This window comes from Lemur catta, chromosome 1 (assembly GCF_020740605.2).
Source record: "Lemur catta isolate mLemCat1 chromosome 1, mLemCat1.pri, whole genome shotgun sequence".
Taxonomy (NCBI): Eukaryota; Metazoa; Chordata; class Mammalia; order Primates; family Lemuridae; genus Lemur; species Lemur catta.
Window position 1 is genome coordinate 112,207,408 of NC_059128.1, and position 24,446 is coordinate 112,231,853.

Sequence of the window (24,446 nt, forward strand, 5' to 3'; positions counted from 1 at the left end):
GACTCCAGACAAAACACATTTAGCAGAAATGTTTTATTGGGAAAGAAGTTTGGGGAAGTGAGTGGACCAAGGCTGGATCACTCCTCAGCCTCCACCTCACCTTCGTGGATCCGGCGTGAACCCTTCCCTGACACAGCCATCCACGCAGAAACAGCCTTGCTCTTGGGCTGGGGTTATCATCTGGACAGAGGACCCTGGCCCTTGCTGTGTCCCAGAGGCTCAGGTAGGAGAAGGAAAGATCTCCCCTCATGCAGGTCCAGGTCCACTGAGTCCAGCAGCTCACTGAGGCTGGGAGTCTCCACCATTGTCACTGGATCCTCCTTCACCAGGTGCGGCTGTGGGGGAGTTAGGAGGTGACAGGCTCTAGAGAGAGAGGGGGGTCCTGTTGCAGTCTCCTTTGGAAGGAGGCTGGTGCAGGAGAGGTTTCAGCCCCACCAGACTTAAAGATGTTTAACTTGGGCCAGGTGCGGTGGCTCATGCCTATAATCCTAGCACTCTGGGAGGCTGAGGCGGGTGGATCGTTTGAGCTCAGGAGCTGGAGACTAGCCTGAACAAGAGCAAGACCCCGTCTCTACTAAACATAGAAAGAAATTATGTGGACAGCTAAAAATATATAGAAAAAATCAGCCGGGCATGGTGGCACATGCCTGTAGTCCCAGCTACTCAAGAGGCTAAGGCAGGAGGATTGCTTGAGCCCAGGAGTTTGAGGTTGCTGTGAGCTAGGCTGACGCCACCTTGCCATGGCACTCTAGCCTGGGCAACAGAGTAACACTCTGTCTCAAAAAAAAAAAAAAAACAAAGGATGTTTAACTTGGTGGAGGTCTCTCTACAGCGGTCAGGCCTAAGGAGGGGCCTTGGAGCCAGGCTGCCTGGTTTGAACCCTGCCTCTTCTCACGTCTGTCATAGTGGGGCAAGTACAGATGGTTCTCAATTTATGATGGAGTTATATCCCCATACATCCATGGTAAGTTGAAAATCTTGTGAGAAATACATTTAATTCATCTAACCTGCTGAACATCATAGCTTAGCCATGCTCAGAACACTTGCATTAGCCTACAGCTGGGCAAAGTCATCTAACACAAAGCCTGTTTTAAGTTGACCAGATGGCCGGGCTGATTTAGATGATTTGATTATGAAGGTGCTGAGAACAGAGCTTGGCACTTACACTTGAGAGTAAGCTTCCACCCCTTGGGGACAAACCCTGTGTGTTCTCCCAGACCTGTCCTCCTTGCTGGCAAGCTGTCACCCAGTTTCCAGTCCTGAAGCTCTGAGCCTGCACCCCTTACCCACCTTGCCTAAAGCCAAAGGGCTTCTTTTTCCTTTGATGTGAGCTCTCTGGGGGCAGGTAACAGGATCCCGGAGACACATGGGAGAGGTCTGAGCTAGGTCTCCCTCAGCTCTCCTCTGTGTGACCTTAGCCAGGTTACTTCCCCTCTAAAGGTCTCATTACCTGAGGTTGTGTCTACCTCATAGGCATTCTGCAGGTTAGACATAAAATCCCAGCCATGTGGCAGAATCCAGACACAGGTTTCCCATCCCTCCTGCTTCCCTGGGTGAATTTAGTGTCTTCCCCACCTGAATTCACAGCTGGGAGCTTGTGTTTCTTGGGCTGCACTCACCTGGGTGTCAGGGTGGCCCGAGCTCAGGTGGGCGTGCAGCAGAGCGGCCACCTCATCCTGCTCGGCCTCCAGGGCAATGGCCAGGGCGCTGGTGCCCTCCTGAGGAACATTAGGGATGGTTGGGTCCCTGGGCCAAGCATGGGCCCCTCCACAAACACCAGCCCCATGGTGGTGGCTCACGTTGTCCAAGATGGCAGGGTCACAGCCTGGCTGGGCCAGCAGCAACCGAACGGTGTCCAGGCGTCCATACTCACTGGCACACATCAGTGCTGTGGCCCCGTCTGCATCCTGTGCATTTACATCAGCCCCACATGCCAACAGAGCTGCCACCATGTCCTGTCGGCCGTGGCTGATGGCCAGCATGAGCGCTGTCTGCCCTGTCTGGTGAGTGGGGAACAAGGGAATGAGGCTGGAGCAGACCCTGGGGGACAGGGAGGTCAGAGACAGGTTGACTCCTAAAGTGGAAGTGACCCCCGGACTCAGAGCCAGAGTGGGGGTGTCCACGCACCTGGCTGGCCTTGGCGTTGACATCACCCATGTGGAAGAGTCTCTGTACCACAGCCATGTCCTCTTCCTCCCGCCCCACGGAAGTGAGCGCAGCCAGCATGAGGGCAGAGTAGCCGGCTCGATTCTGGCGGTTGACCTCACAGACCCCTGGGAAAGAAGGGTACCCATCCACCGAGAGGCCAACAGTCCCAGCCCAACCCGGTCCACTCACCTCCCTCCAAGCCTCAGGGATGTCATCTGCCCGACAGTGGTGGTCACTTCAGTGCTCTCCCTGAAATAGCTACGTGGTCCCTCCCTCAACAGGGTTTTGTTCAGATCTCACTCCCTTCGGGAAGCCTCCCTGTACCTCCCTGTTTCAAACTGGATGGGGACTTTGATTTGTTCCCTGCTGTGTCCCTCAGTACTTACAATACCCGGCACACAGCATGTGCTCAGTAACATCTGTCAACTGAATGAACAGACAAATCTGTTTTCACAGCTGCCACCCACCAAGCCCCCATCCTCGCTCCCCTAGAGAAAATATGTTGAAGTCCTAACCCGCAGTACCTGTGACTGGGACCTTATCTGGAAAGTCTTTGCAAATGCAATCAAGTTAAAAAGAGGCCATTAGGGTAGGCCCTAAGCCAACAGGAGTGGTGTCTTCATATGAGAAGAAGCTGGCAAATACAAGGTGAACATGAGACAATGGAGGCAGAGAGTGGAGTTAAGCAGCCACAAGCCAAGAACGCTAAGGATTGCCCGCGACTGCCAGAAGGGAGGAGAAAGGGATAGAATAGACTCTCTGAGCTCCTAGGAAGGAACCAACTCCACCAACACCTTGATTTCAGAATTCTGGCCTCCTGAGCTGAAAGAAAAATCTCTGTTTGAAAAGTAGCTCATAGTGGTGGGCTGGGGAGCAAAGGGGAGTGGCATCAAAGGTGGAGGGGCATTCGCTAGTTGGGTGGTGTGTTGTGTGGGTGTCCATTCCTTCCACCATGATGCCAGTAGAGGGTGTCAGGTGGGGAGGGGGACACGCAGAAATAACCAGAGTGGGGTCTCTGCAGGCTAGCCAGGGACCCCGCCCATCTTCCCTTGTCCAGCTACCCTGAGGCCTTGCTTACCTAAAAGATCACTCCACTTCTTGATTTCATGCCTTGGTTGTATTTTTTCATGGTCCTTATCCCCATTGGAAATTATTTATTTGTTTGTTTTAAGAGACAGGGTCTCGCCCAGGCTGGAGTACAGTGGCATGATCGTAGCTCATTGCAGACTCCAATTCCTGGGCTCAAGTGATCCTCCCACCTCAGCCTCCCAAGTAACTGGGACTACAGGTGCACACCACCACATCTGCCTAATTTTTAAATTTTTTGTTAGAGACAGGATCTGGTATGTTGCCCAGGCTGGTCTGGAACTCCCGACCTCAAGTGATCCTCCCATCTTGGACTCTGACATGAGGCAGAGCTCAAGGTCAAGGGAGGGGAGCTGGCCAAGGACCTCAGAAGCTGGGAGGATGGAGGGACTTCCAGGAGGATACTGAAATTGACAAGTATAAGACATTTCTCCAGGTGGTCTTGGATCAACCCATTTTCTTCCCCCTTTCTCACTGTAGTTCTCAAGAATAACTGTAAATGGCTCTGGGAATGCAACATCCTGGGATGAGGAGGAACTTGCTGGAATAGCCCAAGCTCTGTTCCTGTCCCCCACCTAGAAACAGGATGTCTTCCAGTGCTTTAGCCCAGCAAGTCACGTAACCCAGGGTGTAAAACCTGGGGTGGGCTGCTTTCCAGGGTCCCTGCCCTGCAGTGCACATGCACATCCAATCCACCTGAGGCCACCTTCTTGAGCCACAGGGGGTTGGCTCACAGGAACCCTAGGCTTCTGTGTCCCACGCTGCATGTAACTTGCTGTGTGCGTGAGTGTTGTGTGTGGGTGGATTAGGCAGACAGGAAAGTGCAGCCCAAGTTTCAGCGGGCTGACGTGGTAACCAGTGACAGTGAACCTGCTCTGCAGGGAGAACTGGCAGGAGCTAAAATTCAAGAAACAAGGAGCGACTTGAGGCTGGAGGGAGAAGGCAGAAGAAGGGGCAAGGGGTAGTGATCTGGTCAATAACGAGAGTCCAAGGTGGGGTTCGAGGAGGAAGAGAGGGGAAAGGTCCCTATGTGGACAGCAAAGCAAGGTGGACACAGCCACCTCCAGGCCTGGAGTTCTAGGGCAATGAAAGAGGAACAGCCCTATACGGGGAGGGCCTTGAAGACTCAGGGTCCTGGGGAGGGAGAGCCCCCAGGTTTACATGACAGCAACAGGTAGGGGCAGAGGGATATGGGCAAGAACTGGGGGGCCCAGGGGACAGGCTGGGACTCAAATGGGATTAGAATGTAGGGGATGGGTACGATGGCTCACACCTGTAGTCCCAGCACTTTGGGAGACCAGGAGTTTGAGATCAGTCCGGGCAACATACGGAGACCCCATCTCTATATAAAAAATAAAAATACTAGCTAGGAGTGGTGGCTGCACCTGTAGTCCCAGCTACTCAGGAGGCTGAGGCTAAGGTGGGAGGATCGCTTGAGCCCAGGAGTTGGAGGCTGCAGTGAGCTATGATGATACCACTGCACTCCAGCCTGGGCAACAGAGCAAGACCCTGTCTCTTTAAAAAAAAAAAAAAAAAAAAAAAAAGCAAGGCCTAAAGGGGGCCCAAAAGAGCCTGTCACCTCTTGTGGTGACCAATGCCTGTGCCTGCCTCACCCCTACTGCAGCCCCAGCCCCCTTTAAGGCACAAGATGCCCAGGAAATTCATTTGAATTCACTCACTGTCCCCCAGCCCCCAGAGCAGCTATCCTTCCCCAGGTCACAAACACCTGCAGGGACCAGAGGGATTTGTGTGTTTGGGAGGTGGGGGACAGACAGTGAGACCCGCCTCGGCCTGCAGTGAGTCCCAGAGGTTACTGGACCTGCAGGAGGGTATCCAGGGAAGCTCTTGCCAGCCAGTGTGGCATCCCATGGGGAACGCAGCTGGAGGTGGGTGGCCCACCCTCTCTCCCCAGTGCTGCACTGGTGCCTCACGGATTCTCAGTAATGTCTGGCTGTGTGCCTGTCTGCTCCAGAGGGGGGATGTTGAGGCAAGGGAGGAGCAGCAGGAGGCAGGTGATAGAAACTTGTAGAAATGGAGCCAGCTTGGGCTCTGGGGGGGAGGGGGCAGCAGGCCCAGTGACCCAGCCCAGGAGGGTAGTCAGAGCCCTGCCCGGTGAGTACCTCCTCTTGAGGGTGGACATCAGGGCTCAGGAACTCTGTGAGTGTGCAGGCTGGAGATTCAGGGACAGAGGGCATGGTCTCATGCGGGAGTGCAGTGGTGGGTCATAGCTCAGCGGAACGTCGAGCCCCTGGGCCCAAGCGATCCTCCTGCCTCAGCCTCCCCAGCAGCCGGGACTACAGGCGCCACCACCCCCAGATAATTTTATTTTTTTTTTTATAGAGACAGGGTCTCATTCTGTTGCCCAGGCTGGTCTCAAACTCCTAGCCTCAAGCGACCCTCCAGCCTGGGCCCCCCAAAGTAATGCCCTTAAATTGAGGTCTACCTAAGCCCAGAGGCAAGAATTCCGTTTGCCGGCAAAGTGGGAGCAGGGTCAGGGCAGAGCTCCGGGAGTGGTGTGGTCAAAAGGCCCTTGGCAATCCATCGGTGACGAAATTAAACGAGAAACCCGAAGAGGGGCCCCTGGCGCCCTGTGCGGGGCCAGCCCCTCTCAGCATTCTTCTCACCCTAGCGGCCCCCCATTCCCTGGTCCCCCGCCCACCCTTCCTTGGCTCTGACCCGTATCCAGCAACAGGCTGGAGATGGCCAGGTTCCCATGGGACACGCTGTAGTGCAGGGCCGTGTTCCCGTTGCCATCTGTCAGGTTCACCACGTGCGCCAGCAGCTCTGGTCCCAGGCACGTCACCCCTTCCAGCACCCTGGCCACGGGCTCTGCCTGAGAGCGCCGCTGGCTCGACACTCGAAACCACTCTTGGGCCACCAGGCGTGCCGCGCCCTGCAGCGACAGGGGCAAAGACAGCGTCAGCGTCAGCGATGGTCCAGGGGCGGTGGCAGGGACAGGGTGGGGGCTCGGAAGACCCTTTTGGTGTTCAAGCAGGGAAGGCAGATCAATAATTGTCCTGGGGGGCGGGGGGGGGCTGGCGCTGCAACCCAGAGAGGGAGGGCGTCCTTCTGGGGGACAATCTGTGACACAACCTGGAGTTGGGGAACGCGGTGAGCGCTTGCCATTGGGGAGTCGGGGACTGGGGCTGGGGACAGGCCCCTTTTGGGTAACCAAGGAAAGGTCGTCTCTGTCCTGAGGCAGAGATCCTTTTGAAGAGCCCGGTCACGGAAGGTCCGGGTGGGGCCCGTGTGACTTCCCTGGGACGGCTCTCCTGGCACTCACGCTGTCGCGGGCTCCTCCGCGGGACCGGCTCAGCTGGCGCTGCAGCGCTGCGCATGCCTCCCTCAGCCGCGGGCTCAACTCGCACCTGCCGAGGCGGCGGGGAGAGGCTCAGGGATCAGGGGGCAGTGGCAACAGGGAGGGGTGCAGCCACCCGGCTCCAAACCCCTTGAGCCGCTCACCTCCCCTGTGCCGCTGGCTGAGGCTCGGCCTCTGCCTCGGGCTCAGGGTCCCGGACCTCCCCGCTGGTAGGAGGGCCTGAGTCAGATCCCCCACGGCTGTCGTCCTCGGAGCCCGAGGAGGAGCTCCTAGGGACCTGGCCGCCACCGTCCTCGCTGTCGCAGTCGCTGGCGTCCTCGCTGGACGAGCTCTCGTACCTGGGGGCGGGGTGGGAGGCGTCTGCTAAGCCTCCTCTGTGGGCCCGTTCTGGAGTCCTGCGAGGTGGGAGTGGCTGTCCTCATTTCACAGATGAGGAAACAGGATTGCCAACACCACGCTGCAAGCAAAGGAGCAGCCCTGGGAAACCCCAGTCTACGTCTCAGCAGATGCTGCCACCGGGAGGGGGAAGATGCTCACTCTCCGTTGAGGACCCCAACAAACTGCAGGATTTTGGGTCCAGGGCTGGGATGGGCACCAGGTGTACCGTCTCTCTTCTTCATGATGGATTTGAGGATGCCTGGCGGGGATCAGACGAGGACACTGAGTTCGAGTCCCGGGGCCTAAAGGCCAGGACGCACGCAGCCAGGGGTCTGGACTCACCTACGGGGGCCACGGCTCTGTCTCCCTCCATGGATCCCGGAGCGTCCTCCTGAGTCAGGGACGGTGCCTCCGCTGGGGGCTCGGTCTGCGTGGCCTTCTCGGTACCTCTCCAAGGGGTCTGGGTGGCGGCCTCGCGTGGCGGAGCCCGGGCCGTCACCGCCTCCTCCACAGCCTCGCGGGCCTCCTCCAGCTCCCGCAGCCGGCCTCGCAGGAGCTCGCTCACCCCGCGCTGGTGCTCCAGGCTGGCGCGCAGCAGCTCCAGCTCGCGCTCAGCGGCCACGGGCAGCCTCAGCAGCGCCTCCGTAACCCACGCGTCCGCCTCAACGGTCTCGGGGGCCGCCTCCACGCCGGCCTCCTGGGTCTCTGGCACGGCCAAGGCACCCTCATCTCGGGTCTCGGGCATGGCCTGGGCTCCCGCCTCCCGGGTCTGGGGCGCCCAGTCGGGCGGCCGGGACGCGCCGTCGAGAACCTGGAGCGCGTCCTCAGTGCGCGTGGCAGCCAACCCGTCGGGGCCGTCAGCCCGGGGACTAGCCCTGGCGCGGACGCCGCGCTCAGAGGTGGCCAGGCGCTCGGTGAGCCGCCGCAGCTGGGCGAGCTTGTCCGGGCGCGCCTCGGCCTCCCCGTCGGGCTCGGGCTGCGCGCGCCCGGCCAGCAGCCTGGCCTTCTCGGCGCGCAGCGCGCGCACCTGCTCGTGAAGCTCGGGCAGCGCGCGCGCCTGGTCCTCGAGCTCGCGCAGGCGCCGCAGCGCCGCGGCCATCTGCTCGCGCACCAGCTGCAGCTGCGCTGGGCCCGGCGAGGCAGGGGCGCGGTTGGGGGCGGGGCTGCTGTGACCGGACCCCCGCGGGCTGAGCGGGACCGCGCGGGCGGGGCTGGGCGTGCGCTCATGCGCCTGCGCCAGTTCCAGCCGTCGGCTGGTCTCCAGCAGCGTGTGCTCGACGCGTGGGTTCCGCACGGGCGCGCGCGGTGACAGTGGCGGCAGCAGGAGCCCCGAGGGCGCTCCGCCGTCGTCACTGGCCAGGGACTCGCTGGATGTCCAGGCGCCTGGGCTGCGCGCGCCCGCCAGGCCGGGCCGGGACGCGCGGGGGCGGCGTGCGGGCGGGGGTCCCAGGGCGCGGCGGGCTGAGGGGCCACGCTCCAGCTCCTCCACGTACTTGAGGAAGTCCAGGTCCAGGTGGAAACCGTAGGGCGTCTCCACCGAGTAAGGTGAGCTTGGGCTGCGGGCGCCCCCGGTGGGGCCCGGGCACAGGTGAGGGCCGCCCAGGTCTGCGGGCAGGACGGGGAGATGGTGGAGGAGGTCACAGAGCGTGTCCCCCACCGCCCCACCATGCGCCTGCATGACTACCAGAGCACACACCGATGCCCAAGGCTCGCACGCCTATCTGCACCCAAATAGTCACGCTATCACGCGTTATTAAGTGCCTACTGTGTGCCAAGCAATTTTCTAGGCCCTGGGAACAAAGCCGTGAACAAGGCAGACATCCCTGCCCTCTTGTAGGAAGCAGATAAACGGAATCATTCCAAAGGGTGCTTAGGGCGATAATAATAACAGCACAATGATGAAATAGGGAGTAACTGGAGGGCGCCAGACTTTGCTCTGATTGTCAGGGAAGGTTTCCTGTGGAGGGGACTTAAAAGTTGAGCTGTGCATGACCAAGGAGGAAGCAGCTGGGGACGGATGGTTTCTAAAAGAAAATAGCCCATGCAAAGAGCCTCGGTGGGATTGAGGAGGGTGAGGAAGGTTGGCTGGAAGCCCAGCGGGGTGGAGGACAGGTGCCCTGAGCAAACTAGGGGGCTCTCTGGGTTTTAAGCAGGGTCATGACATTGCCCAGTAGGCCTTTGGGAGGGGACCTCTACCTGCAGGGCTGTGTCCACACACGTGGGCACCAAGTATGGGATCTGTGCACACACACCTCTCCCATTTTGCACACTCACCAGGCAGGTTCTGATTCAGGGCAAACTTGGCCATGTTTTCTCCAGTAGCTGCCAGACAGACCCTGAAAAAGGGTCCCAGAGAGGGTGAGGGTGGGGCCGGGCCCTGCCCCTCTGGCTCCGGCTGCGGGCTCAACTCACTCGCCCTCCACACACATGCCCTCTCCTTCCTCCTCCAAGAAGAGACCTGGAAACTTTGGATTGAATGAATGAATGAATGAATGAAGGGGTCCCCAGCCCTTAGCCTGCTGGGCAAGAGGAGGCAGGAAAGGCATCAAGCCCAGAGAGGAAGATGAACAAGAAAATGAGAGTAGCTGGGTGTTGGGGAGGCATTCAGACCTGCGGAAGGGTTCTGTTAACTTCCAGGGAAAATTAGAAATCCATGCTCAAGACCAGGTGCGGTGCCCCACGCCTGTAATCCCAGCACTCTGGGAGGCCGAGGAGGAGGATCACTTGAGTTCAGGAGTTTGAGACCAGCCTGAGCAAGAGCTAGACCCTGTCTCTACAAAAAAATGGAAAAATTAGAAGGGTGTGGTGGTGTGCGCCTGTAGTGCCAGCTACTCGGGAGGCTGAGGCAGGAGGATCGCTTGAGCACAGGAGTTTGAGGCTGCAGTGAGCTGTGATGACACCACTGCACTCTACCTGGGGCAACAGAGCAAGACTCTGTCTCTGAAAAAAAGAGAAAAGAAATCCATGGTCAAAGAAGTGAGCTGTGAGCCTTTAGAAAAGGGAGGTGAGAGTTGGAAGCCCTTCATGAGCTCATTAAAAACTCATCTGCACAGATTCTGCACATGTATGTATCTATATATATATATGAATGAAGAGGATATTTGAATATGTTTTTCCTTAGACAAATGCAAATAAGATGTAATTGTGCATCTGAATTTTTGCCAAGGAGACTTAGGAGACCCTTGTAGGAATGATGGAGAATGGTGGGCTGGATGCACCAAAGGCTACAAATCAGTGGATATTTGTCTCCCTGGAATGTCTCTAGTGGAGTGCCACAGGGCTTTGTCCTTGGCTTGTAAGAGCTTATAATTGAACCACAAGCACCCAGGTTTTTAGAGCTGTGGGTCTCCATGGGACCAGCGGGGAAAGTGACTCTAAGAAAATAAGGAAGACTGAGCAACATTGAATAATGTGCTATTTAACAAAGACAAATGTTGAGTCCAGAACTTAGGTTCAAAAAGCACAGGGTGGGAAAGATGGGATTTTGGAGAGTCCATATGGAAAACCTTTGGGGAGTGGAAGGCAGCTTGTATTGAGTGCCTACTGTATGCCCTGCCTGATTACATGTAATCTCTCTACAATCCTCTGAGGTAGATATTGTCATTCCCATTTTACAGATGGGGAGACTGAAGCAGGGAGTGCTTAAGTCAAAGTCAATTCCCTCTGGGAAATGATCTTGGATTGGGCTCTGCCCACCTTCTGGGAACTCTTTGCCAGCAGAGCCCAGCTACAAGTTCTCACTACCCCCTTGCTTGTCCAGCCCTCCCCTGGCAGGCACCTGCCAGACCCGATTGACACTTTCTCTGGCCCACTGCCCTCTGTGCTAACCACCTGGCAACCCTCCCAGCCACCCCTTCCGACCTCTCACATTCCAGATGTCCACCTGTGTGCCTGACACCACCAGCCATTGAGCACCCATCAGCCTGACTCATCACCCTTCTCCACCCCTTCCACGTCCCACCTCTGTCAACCCTGGGTCCCTGAGACCTTCCATCTCACCCCAAGGCCAGGTGGGGAGCCCTTTCCAGTCCCCAAGCAGCTGTTTCCGGTCCTCTCACACCAGCTGCAGGCCAGCAGGGCAGCAGGTCATCTCGGAGGACAGCCAGTACCTCTGATGACAGCTTGTTTTCAGGAAATTGCCAGGGAAGAACAGGGTTATGGGAAAAGCCCAGACCAAGGCCTAGGGGTCTGCATCTGCCTCTCTCACAGTTGGCCGTATGACTCAGTGAGGTCAGCTCCCTCCTCCGGTGACCTGGTCACACCTAAATCTGAGCCCCTGGGATCTCAGAAAACATCTGTGGGCCATTCCTAAGACCTAAACCAGCTGGAGCAGCTAGACCCAGAGGCAGGGCTGAAAAATGGGTGGATGCCCTCAGAATGGCAAATGACAATAATGACACTTTTGGCATTGACTAGGGGCCAGCCTCTATTCTAAGCAATTTATGGGTATTGAGTTATTTTTTAAAATCTTAGCTAAAGCCTCTGAGACTAGCTTTCCTATTTTCATTGTCCTCCCATTGTACGGATGGAGAAACTAAGGCACGATTCAATGTCCTGTCCAAGATTGCACATGGGCAGAGGTAGGATTCGAACCCATGTAGCTAGTCCAGAGTCTGTAAATTGGTTCCTAAACTTGAATGGCTTCTAGAAATAGCCCCTTCGCCTTGCCGGGAGGGGCAGGGAGCCTGAGGAGGTTTGGCCCTCCCAGCCTGCACCTATGTCAGTCTCAGCCTGTATCCCGGATTGGGACTGGGGGGAGTGTGGAAGGACAGGCCCACACCTCTGGCGCTCCAGGGGCTGCAGACTCACTGGAGTGGGGGCCCCTCTCCCCCTTCCCCTGCCCTCCCCTCTCCCAATCTCCAACCTCTGGCTGTCACCACTAGATCCGGATCCTCTGCCTGAGACCCCCTCATTAGGCCATCACAGCCGACGCCATACGCCCCCTCTCCCGCCCCAGGGACTATTTCGGGACGCCGAGCTATGATAACAAAACCGGAGGGGTGGGGGACGAGGCGGGCCACTGCGGATCTTAATCCTGGGGAGGGGGCGCCTTCCAGGAGGCCCTGGGTGTTGGCACCCCCTAATGTTGGGGGGGGACTCTCAGACCCCTGAGATGTGGCGGAGGAAGGGACAGGGGGAGGCTGAAGACAGAAGGAGGGGGAGCTGCTCAGGTCAGCTGCACACTCATCCCGCTCCAGGTCGGCCTCGCAGAGACAGAGCTGTTTCCTACAGGAAACGCCGCCGGGCGGTCCCATCCGCTGCCCATTGTCTCCAGGTCCGGGGGCCATCCGTCCCTCCCCGCAGCACCGCTTCCATATGGCCCTCCCTCACCCGGCCCAACGCGAGGGGCTGGACCCGGGACCCCCAGCCGTCAGGGAGCAACGCTGGGAAAGGGTCCCAGGGCCGGTTGGGGCGCTCGGAGGGCGAACAGGCCCCCTCACTGGCTCCTGAAGGGCGAGGGGGGGCCGAAATCAGGAACCCAGAGCCCCCCTGGGGCTACCCACCTGGGGCTCCCAGCGCAGCAGGGGTCCCAGCCGGAGGACACGGCTCCCGCCCTGTCGCAGCGTGCTGCGCCCGAAGACCGGCTGGAAGCGCAGCGCCGCGCAGCGCCCAGTCCCGTGCGTCCCCCCGGATCCCTCGCCAGGACCCCCGTCGCTGGCCCGGCAAACTGGCGCTTTACCTGAAGCCGCAGCCCCAGCCGCGCCCGCACCCGAGCCCGCCCCCTCGAAGCTCTGGGACCCGGTTTTCAAGGCTTTGACGCTAACTGACGGTCACGCCAGCCAACCAGCACGCGAGGCTCTCCAAGCTGTCCAATGGTGAGGCGGGGCGGGACTCGTAGGCGGGGCCTGGAGTGTGGGTTGCAGATGAGGGCGTGGCCTGAAGTGACACTCCCCAAGGGAGGGCGGACGCGCGGGCGGCATTTCTGCCCCAGCTGCAGTCAAGTCCTGCCCAGCGCCGGGCTGAGGAGCTTGGGTTTGACCCACAGGGCACTAGGGAGCCATGGAAGGACTCTGAGTAGAAGAGTAATCCAGTGGATTTGTGTGACCGGCGCTTAATTCCCAGGGTCAGGGTGAGGTACTAGGACCCTGGATCTTAACCACCGCAGGGCCTTTGCACATGCTATTGCAACTTCCTGAAATGTTTTTCCTTGCACATGTGGCCACCTTCTCGTACTTTTTGAGGCTCAACCTGTGTGTTACCGCCCCCTAAACGCCTAATGTAGCCCCTCCCCAGTCAATATTTTCCCCATCACTTTGCTTTACGGACCTAATAGCTACTTTCACTATGTGAAAAGCAAAACTAAACATGTATTTGTTTCCTTATTTGCTATCTGCCTCTCCCACTAAAGTGTCAGCGCCATAGGAAAAGGGAACTGATTGGTTTTGGTCACTGCTTTATCCAGCGACCCTGGCACAAAGTAGGTGCTTAATAAGTGTTTGTTAAAATAATGACTTAAGTGTCCAGTGTGGTGGCTCATGCCTGTAATCCTAGCACTTTGGGAGGCCAAGGAAGGATGATGGCTTGAGGCCAGGAGTTCGAGACCAGCCTAAGCAAGAACGAGACCCCGTCTCTACCAAAAAATAAGAAAAATTAGCCGGGCATGGTGGTGCTCGCCTGTAGTCCCAGCTACTGAGGAGGCTGAGGCAGGAGGAGCACTTGAGCCCAGGAGTTTGAGCCCAGAAGTTTGAGGCCGCAGGGAGCTATGATCACACCACTACACTCTAGCCCAGGCAACAGAGGGAGACCCTGTCTCAAAACATAATAATAATAGTTTAACATTACATTTAACTCATTAACCCATTTGGAGTATATTGTGATCTAAAGTGACTATACAGATTGTTTTCCCCCCCATTAATTTAGCACCTACTGTGTGCCAGGCACTGTGTAGGTCCTTCAGGGGACACAATCCCAGCTATCCTGGACTTTATAGCTTTTTTTGGCAGGGGGGTTGGGTCTTCATAGTTGAGAAGTGGAGATGGAGTTTTGAGCTAACGTTTTGTTTTTTGTTTTTTTGTTTTTTAAACAGAGTCTCACTCTGTTGCCCCAGCTAGAATGCAGTGGCATCATCATAGCTCACTGCAACCTCCAACTCCTGAGTTCAAGTGATGCTCCCACCTCAGTTTCCAAAATCACTGGGACTACAGGCATGAGCCTCCACACCCGGTCTCCACTGGAATTTTAAAAATATTTTTTATTGTAAAATAAAGTGTGCACAAACACGCACGCAGCCAAATCCGAAAAACTGCGGGAGACAAATGTACAGTTGAAGCAGTTATTCTAAGGGGTAGTTCTCAACCAGGGTGATTTTGCCCTTGGGGACATTTAGCAATATCTAGAGACATTTTTGGTTGACTGGGGGAGGAGGGTGTTTTGGGCATCAAGTGGGTAGGAGCCCCGGATGTAGCTAAATACCCTAAATGCACAGAACAGCCCCTCCAACCAAGAATTATCTGGCCTGTACGTCAACCAGGTTTGAGAAACCCAGCTCTAAGGTGAACATTATTGTAACCCCCCCCCCCGTGTCAACAAACAGCAGTTCACCAGCTCCCCCAGAAGCCCCTCCATGAACTGTGTTCCAATCACAACTGTCCCCTCACTCCCCAAAGTAACTGTGGTTGTGACTTTTTTAGTAATCCCTGCCTTATACTTCTGTGTAGTTTTATCACCCAAATATGACGCTCTGGACATCGAAGTTTAGTTTTGCTCATTCAAAAAGAACACGATGTCTTTGAAGCCTCTTATAATTCGCATGTTCCTCTGCATCCTTTCCTTCCCTTAAAATAAAATGATTGCACAACTCACTGCTTGTATTGAAGCATTTCCCCTAATCTAGGGTGTTGCTGATCCTACACTCATAATGCAATTAGTTCAGGATATTCCTCTGTATTCCCTGCAAATTGGCAGTTGGTTCTAGAACAAGGATCAAACTCAGGTTCGATTCCTTTGGCACAGCTATGGATGGTGGTGTGTCCTTTCACAAGAGGGTCGTTCTGTTTGGCTGTCTCTGCTTTCGTTGAGTCTCGCAGGCACTGAGGATCAACTCTTTGGGTTTGCAAAATAGTGATGTCCTCTCCTCTGTAGTCCTCGTTTATTAGCTAGAATTCTTCCTTCATAGGATAATTCTCCTTATGTACCACTTAGTTTCTCAGTGACACCTTCACAGAGGAAAGGCAAGACAAGAATTTCCTTTTTTCCATTTGTACAACTATTTTCAAAATAAGGGTTGAACTGGGCATGGTAGTACACCTGCAGTCCCAGCTACGCGGGAGGCTGAGGCAGAAGGATCGCTTGAGCCCAGGAGTTCGAGGCTGCAGTGAGCTATGATTGTGCCACCACACTCCAGCCTGGGTGACAAAGCGAGACCCCTCCCATCTCCAAAAATTTTTTTAAAAATTGAAAAAGCAAAATAATGACTAGATTCTCTGTCATCCTCTGAAGGTGATGAATTAGGGGTTTTAATTTTTATTTTATTTTACAGATAGGGTCTTGCTCTGTCACCCAGGCTGGAGTGTAGTGGTGCCATCATAGTTCACTATAATCCCAAACTCCTGGCCTCAAGTGATCCTCCTGCCTCAGCCTCTCAAAGTACTGGGATTACAGGCTTGAGACACCTCACCCGGCCGAGAAGGCATTTTGAAGGGTGAGGGGAAGGGATGCAATGCTCTTAGACTTAAGTAACTATTTCCCCATGGATTCCTCATACTCTGTGTTCATGGCAGAAAATATGATCCTTTTCTGTCCCACCCTGTCCCAGGCTGAGACTTGAGTCAGAAGAGAAAAGAGGCAGGGAGAAGTGGGCCCTTGGCCACTCCAGAATGCACGTGAGCCCCTTGTTAGCCACTTTCAGCCCCTTCACCATTTTGAGGGCCATCTAGAAACTCCAGAGCAGCCCCTGCCCGGGTCTGGAATGCCCAGCTGCCCCAGAGAGGCTGTGCCTGACTCTCAACACTAACACCCCCAACCTGAGGGCTGACTGGCCCCAGTTGGGGGCTTTGAAGGGTGGCATCTCCTCTGCCCACACAGTCCCCAGTTTCATCTTCCACCCCCCTCCCAAGGTTCCAAATCCAGCTGGTCCACATCCTGTTAGTTTCACCCCCTGAAATGCTTCCCTGTCTCGCACCTTTAGTAATGGAAGATTTCACCATCCCTGGCATGCATCCCCGCAGTGTCTCTCTCTTAGGCTGGTTGAAAGTTACATGAATGTGGCCAGGCACAGTGGCTCATGCCTATGATCCTAGCACTCTGGGAGGCGGCTCGAGGTCAGGAGTTCGAGACCAGCCTGAGCAAGAGCAAGACCCCATCTCTACTAAACATAGAAAGAAATTAACTGGACAGCTAAAAATATATAGAAAAAGTTACCCGGGCATGGTGGCGCATGCCTGTAGTCCCACCTACTCGGGAGGCTGAGGCAGGAGGATCGCTTGAGCCCAGGAGTTTGAGGTTGCTGTGAGCTAGGTTGATGCCATGGCACTCTAGCCTGGGCAACAGAGTGAGACTCTGTCTCAAAAAAAAAAAAAAAAAAAAAGGAAAGTTACATGAATGTGTATTTCATTGTTACTCTTTACACCATACAGATATGTTAAAAAGCAGGGTTTTTTGTCCTTATTCAGTATTTGAAACTCTTATTAAAAGCAATCAGTGAGAACAATTGATTCAGGCAGGATTCATCAATAGATGCTGAAACTAGTGGGGGAAAGTTTCAGGAGGAACAGGACATTTGCGTAGGTCCAGTGTATGGGCCCATAGGATACAAGTTAATTACAAAGGGGGAAGTTGTAACTTTTCAGAGGAGAAAATGACATATACCACCTTAACCTAGTGATCATAGTTAAAATGACCAGTCATGGGGCAAATAGATATCACATGCCTCTTACTGTGGTCTATGCACAGAGAAGGACACACTCTCACCTCCACTGCATTTTATTTTATTATTATTTTTTTATAGATGGGGTCCTGCTATGTTGTCCAGGCTGGTCTCCAACTCCTGGCCTCAAATGATCTTCCTGCCTCAGCCTCCCCAGTAGCTGCAAGCCAGTAGGTGCAAGCCACCATGCCCTGGCACCTTTGTTGTATTTCTGCCAAAGATGCCTAACCTGAATTTAATCAGGAGGAAAGTAATCACAAATCCAAAACAGGGACATCCTACAAAATGACAGGCCTACAACCTTCAAAAATGTCACTGTGGTGAAAGACAAAGAAAGGAGAAGGGAGTACGAATGTTCCAGATTAAAGAAGGTTTAATAGACATGACATGCAAATGCAATACGTGATCCTGGATAAATACAAATTGCTATAAAAGACATTATTGGACACATGATAATTTGATTAAGGCGTGTAGTTTAGGTAACAATATTATATCAATCTTAAATTTCCCGACTGTGAGCATTGTCTTGTGGTTATGTAAAGCAATGGTTCTCATCTGGGGGCGTTTCTACCATTCAGGGCACATTGGACACTGTCTGAAGATGGTTTGCGTTGTCAGGATGTGCGGGCTGCTAACATCTAGTGGATGGAGACCAGAAATGCTGCTCTCCACCCTGTAAGGCTCACCACCACGGAGAAGGGTCGGGCCCCAGATGTCCACAAATCTGTGTAAGAGAATGTTCTTTATTCTAAGGAAATATGAATTGAATTATATATATTAAATAATATAGGAATAAATGGAGTCTTGCCTGTGACTCTCAAAATTACATTCCTACTCATACTTATTGCTGCGTGTATACATATATACAATACCTATATATGTGCACATATATAGTGTGTATACCTATAAAACTTTTTTTTTGAGACAGAGTCTCACTCTGTTGCCCAGGCTAGAGTGCCATGGTGTCAACCTAGCTTACAGCAACCTCAAACTCCTGGGCTCAAGTGATCCTTCTGCCTCAGCCTCCCGAGTAGCTGGGACTACAGGCATGCGCCACCATGCCCAGCTCATTTTATTTGCATATATTTTTAGTTGTCCAGCTAATTTCCTTCTATTTTTAGTAGAGACGAGGGCTTGCTCTTGCTCAGGCTGGTCTCAAACTCCCGAGCTCAAACAATCTGCCCACCTCGGCCTCCCAGAGTGCTAGCATTACAGTCATGAGCCACCTCGCCCAGCCTACCTATAAAACTTTTTAATAAAAAGTAAAACTGTATTAAAGCAACTAAACTTACCAGCTCCAAATAAACACTTTTAAAATGATACATCTATAGCCAAGCGAGGGTGGTCATGTCTATAATCTTAGCACTTTGGGAGGCCGAGGTGGGAGGATCACTTGAGGCAAGGAGTTCGAGACCAGCCTGGGCAACATAGCGAGACCCCATCTCTAAAAGAAATTTAAAAATTAGCCAGATGTGGTGGTGTGTGCCTGTAGTCCCAGCTACTCGGAGGAAGGCTGAGGCAAGAAAATCGCTTGAGCCCAGGCAGGAGTTTGAGGTTGCTGTGAGCTAGGCTGATGCCATGGCACTCTAGCCTGGGTGACAGAGTGAGACTCTGTCTCAAAAATAAAAATTAAAATTAAAAAAAAAAACACCTGGTTGGTCACAGTGGCTCACGCTTATAATCCTAGCACTCTGGGAGGCCAAGGCAGGAGGATAAATTGAGATCAGGAGTTGGAGGCTGCAGTGAGATAGGATACTGCTGCTGCACTCCAGCCTGGGTGACAGAGTGAGACCTTGTCTCTAAAAAACGGAAACAAACCCAAAAAACAAACTGGAGCCTCCTAACACCTAAGTCTTAGGCTTACCATGTCTTCCCACTGCTCAGAACCCTCCATGGCTCCCACAATTAAGAAAAGCTCAAGTCCTTCTGAAGTGGCCCACGAGGACCTGCCCTATCTCCTCCCTGTAATGCCCCCTCCCCCTTGCTCACTCTGCTCCAGCCACATGAGACTTCTTGCTGTTCCTCCAACATGCCAGGTGCCGTCCTGCCCCAGGGCCTTTGCACCAGCTCTTCCCTCTGCCTGGAGCCATCTTCCCCAGATATCTGCTTGGCTTGCCCTTTAACTTCCTCCACTCCCTGCTTAAACACCCTATTCTCAGTGAGCTCGTTCCTGGCCACTCGATTTAAAACTGCAGTGCTCGCTTGGGCAACACATATACTAAAATTGCACCGCTATAGAGAGGATTAGCATGGCCCCTGCACAAGGATGACAAGCAAATCTGTGAAGCGTTCCAAAATAAAATAAAATAAAACTGCAAACGCACTTCCGCCACCCCGACTCTATATCTCCCTTATCCTCCTTCTTGGATTTATTTTTTTTCTTAGTACTTATCACCACGTAACATGCTGTATATTTTCCTGACTTACCTTTGTTTAGTACTCTTATGCAGTAATTGGGTCAGGTCCATTAGGGCAAGAATCTTTGTCCTTTGTTCCGAGGGCTTGGAACAGGGCCAGGCATACAGTAGGTGCTCAATAAATGTTTGACGACTGGATGAATGAATTGCTGTTGAATAAATGGGATGTCCTAAAAGGAGGAAGAAAGAAGGATGAGGAAGAGAAGGTCATTGTCTCCTCGGGTGCCCCGTCTGCCTTCTTGAGCCGGGGACAGGGGTGGCGCTCAGCCGCCAGGAGCCCCTGAGCTTCGCCTGGGGATCCCAGAAACTGCAGGAAAGGAACGCGCATGCGCCGCCTCGGAGGGTTCTCTCGGGTCCGCCAACAGAGGGCGCGTCTCTCCCGGGTAAACCCTGGGGACCCACAGTTTTCTCCTGCAAACTTGTAATAGAGAAGGAATTTTCTTGAGACAATTGAATGAGCAGAACCAAATAAAAATTAAAAAGAGAGAAACAAGGAATTTTCCTTCAGAGGGGGGGAAAAACCCAATCTCTATTGTTATAAAAATAATTTCTGAATTTCAAAAAAACAACATATTCATTGTAGGAAATTAAGAAACTCTAAAGAAAGAAAGAAAACCCCACCTCGGCCCCCCAAAGTGCTAGGATTACAGGCGTTAGCCACCATGCCTGGCCCATCAGTTCTATTATATTTCACCTAAGAAGTCCCACTTCCTCAGCAATTGGGTTATTTTGAAGCAAATCCCAGACATGCCATCCTCTGTAACTACTTCAGTATGTGTTCTAGAAGATAAGGGACTATTTCTTTAAAAATACTCATAATATATACAATTATTATGTACTCATAATAATTAAAAATTAAAAGCATTTGTTAAGCCCATCATAGCATTGTTGTATTTTATACTTAATATTATCCAATATTCAGCATTCACATTTTCAGTTGTCTCATCAATGTTATAATAATTTATTTTTGTTATTGTATGTGTCTGTTGCTGGAATAAAACACCACAACAGTGTGGCTTACACAACAGAAATTTATTTTCTCACAGTTCTGGAGGCTGGAAAGTCCAAGTAAAGGATCCAGCCGAGTTCAGTTTCCGGTGAGGGCTGTGTTCTTGGCTTGCAGACTGCCGCCTTCTTGCCATATCTTCACTGGGTCTTTCTCCACACTGGCTCAGAGAGAGAGAGAGAGAGAGAGAAAGAGATCTGATGTCTCTTCTCATAAGGGAGCTAATCTATCACCCTTATAATCTCATTTAACCTTAATTTCTTCCTCAAAGCCCTATATCCAAATACAGCCAACACTGGGGGTTAGAGCTTCAGCATATAAATTTAAGGATGCGTACAAGCATTCAGTCCATCACAATAATGTTTGGTTTTATCATTTTAGAGATTTTTTTTTTTTTTTTTGAGACAGAGTCTCACTCTGTTGCCCTGGCTAGAGTGAGTGCCGTGACGTCAGCCTAGCTCACAGCAACCTCAAACTCCTGGGCTTAAGCGATCCTACTGCCTCAGCCTCCCGAGTAGCTGGGACTACAGGCATGTGCCACCATGCCCGGCTAGTTTTTTCTATATATATATTTTTAGTTGTCCAGATAACTTCATTCTATGTTTAGTAGAGACGGGGTCTCGCTCTTGCTCAGGCTGGTCTCTAACTCCTGAGCTCAAAGGATCCTCCTGCCTCGGGCTCCCAGAGTGCTACAGGTGTGAGCCACCGCGCCCGGCCCTAGAGATTTTTTTGAATCAGGATCACAAAATAGCCATACATTACATTTGCTTGAAATGTTTTTTAAGTCTCTTTGTATCTAAAAATTCTCTCACCATCTTTTTTTTCCCTTTCAATTAACTCATGCTATCATTTCACATGCTCCTCAGACTTTGTACTTGCTAAAAATTGGTAAAGAGATCTAAAGACGAGACCAGTGCTGTACAATAAAAGTATAATGTGAGCCGTAAATGCAAGCTGTGTATGTAATTTTATGTTTTCTAGTAGTCACTTTAATTCAAAAGTATTTAAAAAAATGAAATTAATTTTAATTATTTAATTTTAATCCAACACATCCCAAATGTGATCATTTCAACATGTGATCAATATTTTTAAAAGTTAGATACATTACATTCTTTTTTTTTTTAACCAAGTCTTCCAAATCTGGGAATCTGTTGTGTATTTTACATTGATAGCCCATCTCAGTTCAAACTGGCCACATTTCAAGTACTTGGCAGCCACATGTAATTCATAGCTACTGTTTTGGACTTTTTTTTTTTGACATTGGACATCCTAGACACATTTTCAGATTCAAGTTTGACTTTTCAGCAATACAAGTCCATTGGTGATGGTGTGTACTTCCATTAGGAGCCATGTAAACCAGGCGTGGTGAGGGACGCCTGTAGTCCCAGCTACACTGGAGGCTGAAGTGGGAGGATCGCTTGAGACCAGGAGTTCCAGATATAGTGAGCTATGATAGCACTTATAAATAGCCAATGCACTCCAGCCTGGGCAACATAGCAACAAGACCCCATCTGGAAAAAAAAAAAAAAAGGAAAAAAAGAGGTATGTAATACCGAACTGACTTTCTTTAGTGATACAAATATCAGTCACTATCTTTGGGGTTTTTCTGTTTTGTTTTGTTTTGTTTTGTTTTGTTTTGTTTTGTTTTGTTTTTGTCTTGTTTTGGTTTGGTTTGGTTTGTATCTTTGAGACAAGGTCTCGCTTTGTTGCCCAGGCTGGAGTGCAGTGAAATCATCATAGCTCACTGCAGCATCAAACCCCTTAGCTCAAGTGATCCTCCCGCCTCAGCCTCCTGAGTAGCTGAAGTCACAGGTGTGCCACTACGCCCAGCTAATTTTTCTATTTTTTGTAGAGATGGGGGTCTTGCTCTTGCCCAGACTGGTCCTCATCTCAAGCGATCCTCCCGCCTTGGCCTCCCAAAGTGCTAGGAGTACAGGTGTGAGCCACCAGTACTGGCCAGGACTTTCCAAATATAATAGGACTTAAAACTCAGAAGCCATAAGAGTGAACATTGAAAAATTTTCTCTTTATCTCTCACACATGCATAATATTTCTGTAAAGCAAAAATGTTCAAAGAAGACAAATGACAAACTGAAAAAATAAAGTTTGTATTAAATAATTCATATCACAGGCAAGTTAAAGAGCTTCTAGAAATCAATAAGAAAAAAGAACATACCAATAAATAAAGGTACAAAGGAAATAAAAACAGCTATTAAACATTTGAAAATTAATTGCGTACTTAGAGAAAATTAAAAACTATGTGAAATGTTGTGGGGTACAGTGGCTCATGCTTGTAATTCCAGCACTCTGGGAGGCCAAGGTGGGAGGATCACTTGAGGCCAGGAGTTCAAGACCAGCTTGGGCAACATAGTGAGACCTCATCTTTACAAAGAAATAATTTTAAAAATTAGCCTGGCGTGGTGGTGCGCACCTGTAGTCCCAGCTACTCAGGAGGCTGAGGTGAGAGGATCCCCTGAGCCCAGGAGTTTGAGGCTGCAGGGAGCTATGATGATGCCACTGCACTCCAGCCTGGGGAACACAGTGAGACTTGTCTCAAAAACAACAACAACAACAAAAAATACCACCTGTAAGATTATTCATGACTGCATGCAAACATTAGGAACAATGCAAGTGCCAATCTATAGGGAACTGGTTAAATAAATTACAGTACAAACATAATATGGGATAATATACAGCTATCAAAACCAAAAATGCTCCTACAGGCTGCCAAAAAAAGAGCTCTGAGATTTACGTTAAGTGAAAAAAAGCACAAAACGGTGAGTGTAATATTCTATCTTCTGTGTAAAAAGTGGGGGATATTGCTATTATCTACATAAATAAAATTAAGAAGGACAGAGAAGGAACTACAGACAGTGGCTATCTGTGGGCATATGTAGGGGGACAGATGAGGACAGAAGTGACAGGAAGATTTAAATTAAAATTTAAAATTTAAAACATCCTCCCCCCAAAGAGAAATGAAAGCATTCATCCAATCAAACACTCATACATGAATTTCCATAGCTGCTTTGTTCATACTAGCCAAAGGCTGGACCCAACCCAAGTGTCTTTCAACAGATGAATGGATAAAGAATTTGTGGTTTATGTGTCTGTATCAGCAATAAAAATAAATGAACTATTGATACACAGTCCAACAGAGATGAATCTCAAAACAGTCATGCCAAGTGAAAGAAACCCGACAAAAAAGAGCAAATCCTATGTGATTCCATTTATATTAAATTCTAGAAAATGCAAACTACTCAATCTACAGTGACAGAAAACATATCAGGATTGCCTAGGGGGGGAGGACCGCACAGGAGGGGTTCCCAAGGGCCACAGAGAAACTCGGGAATGGTAGATATGTCTATTATCTTAATTGTGATGATAATTTCATGGGCGTATACATATGTCAAAGTTTATTAAATCATGTGGTCGAAACGTGCAGATTATGGTGTATCAATTACACTTCTATAAAGTGGGAAAAAATGTTTCCCAGTGTTCTTTAAAGGAAGCTGTTTATGCATACAAAAACCTTGAACATGATTGTGGATAAAACATTCTGGAACAAGGTTTTGGTGGATACTTCCATGGGGGAAAAAGACTTTTCTCTGGTTATGCTTTTTAGACTTTGGCGGTTTGGCAATATGTAAACATCTTACCCATTAAAAACTGTAAATTCTTTTTTTTTTTTGAGACAGAGTCTCATTCTGTTGACCAGGCTAAAGTGCCGTGGCGTCAGCCTAGCTCACAGCAGCCTCAAAGTCCTGGGCTTAAGCGATCCTTCTGCCTCAGCCTCCCGAGTAGCTGGGACTACAGGCACATGCCACCATGCCCGGCTAATTTTTTCTACATATATTTTTAGATGTCCAGCTAATTTCTTTCTTTCTTTCTTTTTTTTTTTTTTTTAGTAGAGACGGGGTCTCACTCTTGCTCAGGCTGGCCTCGAACTCCTGAACTCAAACAATCCATCCACCTTGGCCTCCCAGAGTGCTAGGAAAAACTGTGAATTCTGAAAGAATGACAGCTTTTTGGTTTTCTTGGGGTTTTTCTCCTCAATCATTCACAGTTTATTGAGCCACAACTTCAGGACACACCCGGAGGAAAAAAACATGAGTCACAGAAATGTCTGTGGATCGTGCTGTTGGAACAGTTTTCTGAAGGCTCAAGATTTATACATTTCTTTAAAGGGGAGAAGACATGTAGGAAGAGATGGGGTAGGCGGTGAAGCAA

General features: G+C 51.4%; 2 protein-coding genes and 1 non-coding gene across 11 annotated transcripts; 2 read left to right on the forward strand and 1 right to left on the reverse strand.

Annotated features, from left to right (window-relative positions):
- Window positions 1-18: 18 nt before the first annotated feature.
- KANK3 (KN motif and ankyrin repeat domains 3) lies at window positions 19-12,649 on the reverse strand. 9 transcript variants are annotated; one of them, XM_045547902.1, is made up of 12 exons: window positions 12,436-12,638; window positions 10,931-11,052; window positions 9,206-9,267; window positions 7,274-8,536; window positions 7,091-7,190; window positions 6,697-6,891; window positions 6,518-6,602; window positions 5,911-6,127; window positions 2,128-2,273; window positions 1,800-2,000; window positions 1,620-1,718; window positions 19-335 (listed from the first exon to the last, which is right to left on the reverse strand). In XM_045547902.1, the coding sequence occupies exons 3-12, from the start codon at window positions 9,237-9,239 to the stop codon at window positions 177-179; spliced, it is 2,499 nt and encodes an 832-aa protein (XP_045403858.1). In that variant the 5' UTR covers window positions 9,240-9,267; window positions 10,931-11,052; window positions 12,436-12,638; the 3' UTR covers window positions 19-176. The 9 variants fall into 9 exon arrangements, with proteins under 9 accessions (XP_045403858.1, XP_045403876.1, XP_045403869.1 ...); XM_045547920.1 differs by lacking the exon at window positions 10,931-11,052 and having other exon boundaries at window positions 12,612-12,649; XM_045547913.1 differs by lacking the exon at window positions 10,931-11,052.
- On the forward strand, window positions 12,248-17,597 carry LOC123637033 (proline-rich protein HaeIII subfamily 1-like). Its single transcript, XM_045549869.1, has 3 exons — window positions 12,248-12,333; window positions 12,385-12,747; window positions 17,375-17,597. Exons 1-3 carry the CDS (start codon window positions 12,248-12,250, stop codon window positions 17,436-17,438), a joined length of 513 nt encoding a protein of 170 aa, XP_045405825.1. The 3' UTR covers window positions 17,439-17,597.
- Window positions 17,598-18,990: 1,393 nt separating this feature from the next.
- LOC123631175 lies at window positions 18,991-19,097 on the forward strand. Its single transcript, XR_006733043.1, has one exon. It is a non-coding gene; the product is annotated as a U6 spliceosomal RNA (small nuclear RNA).
- The last annotated feature ends 5,349 nt before the right edge of the window (window positions 19,098-24,446 follow it).

Excerpts from the sequence above, each read along its gene's own strand:
- KANK3 (XM_045547920.1), bottom strand. The coding sequence starts at position 9,239 with ATGGCCAAGTTTGCCCTGAATCAGAACCTGCCTG. Across the intron at positions 6,892-7,090 it reads GTTGGGGTCCTCAACGGAGA|GTACGAGAGCTCGTCCAGCG; the intron begins GTGAGCATCTTC and ends CCCCGCCCCCAG. Across the intron at positions 2,274-5,910 it reads CAGCCTGTTGCTGGATACGG|GGGTCTGTGAGGTCAACCGC; the intron begins GTCAGAGCCAAG and ends CTTCTTTCCCAG.
- LOC123637033 (XM_045549869.1), top strand. The coding sequence starts at position 12,248 with ATGGCCCTCCCTCACCCGGCCCAACGCGAGGGGCTGGACCCGGGACCC. Across the intron at positions 12,334-12,384 it reads CGCTGGGAAAGGGTCCCAGG|GGCGAGGGGGGGCCGAAATC; the intron begins GCCGGTTGGGGC and ends TGGCTCCTGAAG. Across the intron at positions 12,748-17,374 it reads GCTCTCCAAGCTGTCCAATG|GGCACATTGGACACTGTCTG; the intron begins GTGAGGCGGGGC and ends TCTACCATTCAG.